At 40.9% G+C, this 5843-nt stretch overlaps 1 protein-coding gene across 1 annotated transcript in view; it reads right to left on the bottom strand.

The window, feature by feature from the left end:
- The window catches only part of RBM26 (RNA binding motif protein 26), a 97074-nt gene that overhangs the window by 58038 nt on the left and 33193 nt on the right, over positions 1-5843 (bottom strand). The window contains exons 4-5 of the mRNA XM_019528502.1: positions 2813-3043; positions 2439-2699 (exon numbers count right to left, since the gene is read on the bottom strand). Coding sequence (XP_019384047.1) covers positions 2439-2699; positions 2813-3043 — 492 coding nt within the window. The remainder of the gene's footprint in view (positions 1-2438; positions 2700-2812; positions 3044-5843) is intronic.

The following is a 5843-nucleotide window of genomic DNA, read 5'->3' as shown; positions in this document are numbered from 1 at the left end:
AGTGGAGCAGACTCGATTAATAGAATCTGCTAGAGGGTACCAATTGCAGCACTCCAGCAGGCTCCAGCATCAGATGCATCAGCATCTCCGTGCTGAAAAATACCAGCAGGGGTGCTTTAACTAAAACTTGTTTGACGAGCTTTAGTTAAAGTGCCTCTGCCATTCTTCAGCACAGGGAACACTGATACACGTAATGCTCTGGGCGTTTTAATTACAGCAGCTCTCGGAGCCACTAATTGAAGCATCCCACACACTTTCCTAAAGCATGTGTATAAAATGCCCTCTCCTATTTGTCTACATCCTTTCTGTAGTGGCGGGCCCAACACTGGACACAGTACTCCAAACGTGACTTCACCAGTGCCAAATAAAGCAAAGAATGACTTCCCTTGATCTGCTGGCAACACTCCTGCTAATGCAGCCCTGTATGCTGTTAGCCTTCTTGGCAACAGAGGCACACACTGTTGGCTCATATTCAGCTTCTTGTCTTCTGTAATGCCCAGGTCCTTTTCTGTAGAGCTGCTATTTAGCCAGTTGGTTCCCAACTTATATCAGTGCATGGGATTCTCCGGTCTTAAGTGCAGGACTTCGCACTTGTCCTTATTGAACCTCATGGAATTTCTTTTGCTCCAATCCTCAAATGTGTCAAGGTATCTCAGAATCCTAACCCTACTTGTCTCCTCACATTTACTTAGAAATTAAATGAAAGCTAAAATCAGGAAGTTTGAATGAAAAAGGGCTCAAGACCCCTTGTTTAGCTTTCAATTTGCCAGGGGCAAATATAGTTTTCATGTGTCAGATGTTCTAGGTCAAGTTCCTACCAAATGTTAACTGCCTTTAATCTAAGATAAAGCTTAACTCAGTCTCAGCATAACAACTACTTATGGATATGCAGTTTCTAAAAATACGTAAATCTGCATCCCAAAGTCAAGTGGATGTAAAGCATAAAAATCTTCTAGGGCTTAGTCCCCACCAGCAAAAGCTTCTTATAAATACCTACATCTGCATACCTAAACTGGCAGACATCCTTAGTGTTCATGCAACTTGTGAAATAAAAGCACATCTTTATCTGTATAATTATGTTTATAGTTGGGCTTTTGCTAGTCTCAAAATGTCACTCACTACTCTGTCAACGGAAGTTTAAATGTAGATCAACCCTAGATCTTCGATGGTATATGCCAACCAGTGGTGATCAACCTCTGACATGTGGGGCTGTGTCAACCAACCTGCAGGGCACCCCATGGGTCCAGAAATTTGACAACAGGGGAGCAGTGGCAGCATTAATTACCATGACAGCTAACACCGTCTTTGCTCCCCCACCACAAAATTTCTGGACCCATGGGTATTCCAAGCCAGATGACAGTCCCACAACGCTCACTGCGATGGCACAAGGGTTCACTCAGCAATGAGATCCAGAGCATGGAGCCAGGCAGACATTCTGGATCACACTCAGACTGACGCCACTGATCCCATAGTCAATCTGACCTGCATGCTGATCCCTCGCTACTAACATATACCATAATGGGAAATGACTTGAAAAACTGATGGAATTTTGTAGTTGAGGAAATTCTTCCTAGTAAGGTATCAACTCTGAATACACTTGACACACTTCTACTGAATAAATGCAAACTGTGTCAAATTCATGAGCTGACACTTGTAAAAAGTGTAAAGAAGAATTAAATATTATAGAACAGTGATATGCCAGATTCTTTGAATAGTGCCATGAGGTATGAGGACATGTGAAGAAATAAGCAGATAAGCCAGGTTCAGGCTTGCCCCTGCCTGGACAATCTCCCACACCCCTAGTGCCCAGCCTCCATGTAAGGAGGTAAGCACTGTAATATAATAATTAGTTTTTTAAATGGGGTGTCAATTCACAACAGATACAGAGGGGTGCCTTGGGACCAATGACAGGTGCCTCAAGTCAAAACAGTTTGAGAACCGCAGTATGAACACAGGACTAAAATTTTTAAGAAAAACTGCCAAAATTGAAGTGCAAAGAAAGCCTAAGAACTTGAAGTTAAAAGCTAGTACCAGCCAAAAAATATCAAGTAATAAATAAAAAGTTAGGAATAAAATCAGGGGAACAAGTTATCCAAGATTTCTTTGAACTGGACAACTAACTTCTGCACGAAGATAATAAAAAGTGTAACAGAACAATGGTAAGGAAATCTCAACCGCAAATTCATATAAAAAGAGCAGTTTCAGTTGCACAGGTCAAAAATACACTGACAATCATCAGATTGTTTAAAAAGTAAACTACTCAAATGACTTATTCGTTTTAAGGATTTTACTGAGGAAAAAAGTTAAAATAGGATGACAGAAAACAGCTTTTAGGATGACAGTGCTAAACAAAAGACATTATCAAAAAAATATCAAGATTACTTATCAATGGTGCAATATTTAAACTTCTATTTAAGTTACTACAAAGTATTACCTACCATCATAGTCTCTACAGCGTTTCTTTGGCAGTGGCGGTCTTCCATATGAGTTGTGGTCTAGCTGTTCTTCATGGAACTCTGACCAACTTTCAGTCGTGTTATTGCCATGATGAGCAGGAGCAATAACTGTAATAGTGCTGCTCAGGGTAGGGACAGGGTAATGGCCAGATGAAATGTTTGTTACAGAAGAAACCGGAGTATAGCTGTTTTCTAATGGATCTGTTCTATCCAGATCATATTTTGGCTTTCCCAGATCCCTTTCTGTAAGAAAACAGAGTTCACTTTCATAAGACTTATGGTATCAAAGTTGGTAAGCCCCCAAACCTGGCTAACTTGGATAATTTCTTAGTTCAAAATAGATCAAGAGCAGCTACCTCTGCTTCGTGTTCTGCTTCTAGTCCTGCTCCTGCTCCTGTCCCTATCCCGGTCCCTCAGTCTCTCTTTGCTCCAACTTCTACTTCGACTCCTGCTGTAACTCCGACTCCGCCCTCTTCTTCTGTTGTACCGGTCTCTGTACGAATCTCTTCTAGGTGGATTCCGGTCATAGTCTCTCTTGCGAGAACGTTCATCTTTTTTTCTCTCATCACGGCTTCTAAATTCATAGATTCATTACACATCAATGTAATTGTTATTTGAAAATATGACCACTTTGAAAGCATAATTTAAATTATAAAGCACTTCCATTGCTACTAAAATCTCTAAAGTTTTTTAAAAATTATTAAAAGGAACATAATGCATTGGCTAAAACTCCACGGTGCTTTGAGCATGGAGAGGGAACAGTAGGATTGCCTGCCCCGTCACACAAAATTTGGAATACATTAAGATATTTAAAAACTAAGTCCTCACTACTATTTCACCTACTAGACGTCTAAGACCTCTGACAGACATTCAGGTTAAGGTGTGATAGGATCTAATCCCTATTCCTAACAATCGCAACTCTTGCCACTTTCTGTGGAAGGTAGGCCTTTAAACAGAAAACAAAATGTAAGAATAACTGGAAGTAGGAGAACGTGCAAGCAGAAGCCTGATTCAATAATTCAGGAGGACACTTTCCTACAGAGAAAGGAGCAAGTGAGCCCTGGGTGCCTTGGTCAATTATTTTAAGCATTTTGTTTTAAAAAATAGTGGATGAAAAGCATAGAAGTAATTACTATCTAATGCAAGATGGATAAACACAAAGGACCAGACATCAGGGTTCCCTCCTTTCTTCCTATGAAAGTGTTCTCCCTCAGTGAACTATAGAATCAGTCTTCTTAAATGCTCTCCTTCCAATGCCATGCCTCCTCTATTCCTTTGTATCCAGTGGCCAGAATTCAGTAAGACAAGGAGGATGCCCTCATTCCATCCTAGTTTTTAGCCTGGTTCAAGTGCTTCAGTAGGAGGTAGAGTTAAAACCTCCTCTATCTAAAAAGGGCCAAGGAACCCTGGTCTCAATTCCTGAAGATGTCCCCTAACTATGATCATCAGGCACAAGGTAAATCTTCCACTTGTAATACATTGATTCATATAGCCATTTCTCATTTGAGCAAGCTGGATCAAAGTATGATGAATATGCCAAGCGCTACCCAGTGAAAGAATAGGAGAACTGTGTGCCTCCTGCAAGGAAAACGGGAATATCTTCTGGAAACACAAAGTTCTGCATCTCTGCAAGATGGAACAGGATTAGTGTCAGGAATCTGTCCAGTGAGAGAACACCTATTCACTTCCATGAGTGGAATACAACTTCCAAGGTGGGATGTGAACTTCTAAAGTTAGTAGGAAAGCTGAAGATATGGAATAAGATCTGGGACTTACCTAGAATCTAGAAAATATTGGCACATGATGCTACATTTACTGCTGATTTTATTTGTGTAGCTGATTTTTTTCAAATGAATACCAAAGTATATGAATACCACTCCTTTCTTCAAAGACAAAACTCTCATGTGAATGTTTGCATAATTTTTATTGTATAAGATGTCTTGTATAAACCATAAAGATTCAGAGAAAATACTGAACCAGTAATTATTATCCCAGTAGCACATCTTCAAGAAGTTAAAGTCAAAACTGAAAGCTACTAAAAAAAATAATAATACCATATTTACTGAAATAAGACAAGCACCCCCCGTCAACATGAGGGAAAAGAGCTCCTTGTCTTATATTTTCATACAAGGAAACCTCCTTAAATACATTACCTATCATTAAACTGCTGCCAAAAGCAGAATGTGCTTAAAAATGGAAACCTACTATAAAGTTGATTAAACATAGGCAAAACAGCATGACTAGTATGAAACATGGCCCATATTTGTTAAATATACTGATAGGAACAATGTGTTCATTTCTTTTTTGTGCACAGCCCTTCCAAAAAAAGGGGGGGGGGGGGAGAAAACAATGGCTCTTCCCAGCAAGCTATGACCACCAGGCCTGAAGGTACTGCAATACCAGACTGGCACTTGGAGATACCAGAGCAACCTCCAACACTCTTCCCTGGTGCCAAAAATGCTGATCAGTACCTACACCACAAAGATAACTTAGTGCAGCCCACCTGAATAAGATATATGGTAGTGCCTATTGAGCTCAAACCCCCCCAGTGCCATCTCTTTGAAGTCATGGTGAGCCATTACACTGAATGAACTTCAACTTCCTCTTTACTCCCACAGATGAGCTGTGCCTTTCTTTCCTACTTCCAATCATTCCCATTTCTTCACCAGCCTTAAATGCATGTCTGGCAAACCTCACCAAATGCAGCCCCTAACAGTTCATCCAGAATCTGTCACCCCCCCCAACATCTGACTTTTGCATATAAATAACGTGGCCCCACCCTCCATGAGATGACACTGGACCAGGCTGCCCCTGCACCTCATCTGCATATACATTTTTGGAGGACCCCAAGACTCATGACAAGAACACCCAGTTCAGTCATGAGTGGAAGGGTTAATTAACACATGGATAATTTGGCAGGGAGGGAGTAGCGGGAAGAACAGGACTCTGGAATACACACATATACTAAGCAGTGCTGAGCTATGGCTTGAAATCCTGTTGACTCTGTTGGGGCCCAGCCCAGTAAACTATATGGTAAATCATGAGCCTTTTGGCTTTGTACTAGTATCATGCATACTTTGTCTTACATATAAATAGCTACAAAAGGGATGCTTAAGGGTGCTTTTATGTGCTAAAAATTGCAGCAATTTGAAAAAAAGGTAAAATGCATCAATTGTGGATGAATTAAGTCTATGTGTAGCCACAGTAATCAGCCTATATGCAAATTACTACAGGCATGTGCATGAAAGTCTGTGATTTCAAATTTGCCCCTCACTTCCAGGAGCTGAGAAAGAACAGGGTCTGGCAGTAAAAGGTGGGGAGGGAGAGAAGGTGGTGAAAGAGAAAGAAGCCAGAAGGTAAGGGGGCCACCTGATCCTCCCCCCCCCC

This window comes from Crocodylus porosus, unplaced genomic scaffold (assembly GCF_001723895.1).
Source record: "Crocodylus porosus isolate Cpor-Errol unplaced genomic scaffold, CroPor_comp1, whole genome shotgun sequence".
In the NCBI taxonomy this organism is placed as follows: domain Eukaryota; kingdom Metazoa; phylum Chordata; order Crocodylia; family Crocodylidae; genus Crocodylus; species Crocodylus porosus.
This window is presented reverse-complemented; position numbering and strand designations above follow the sequence as displayed.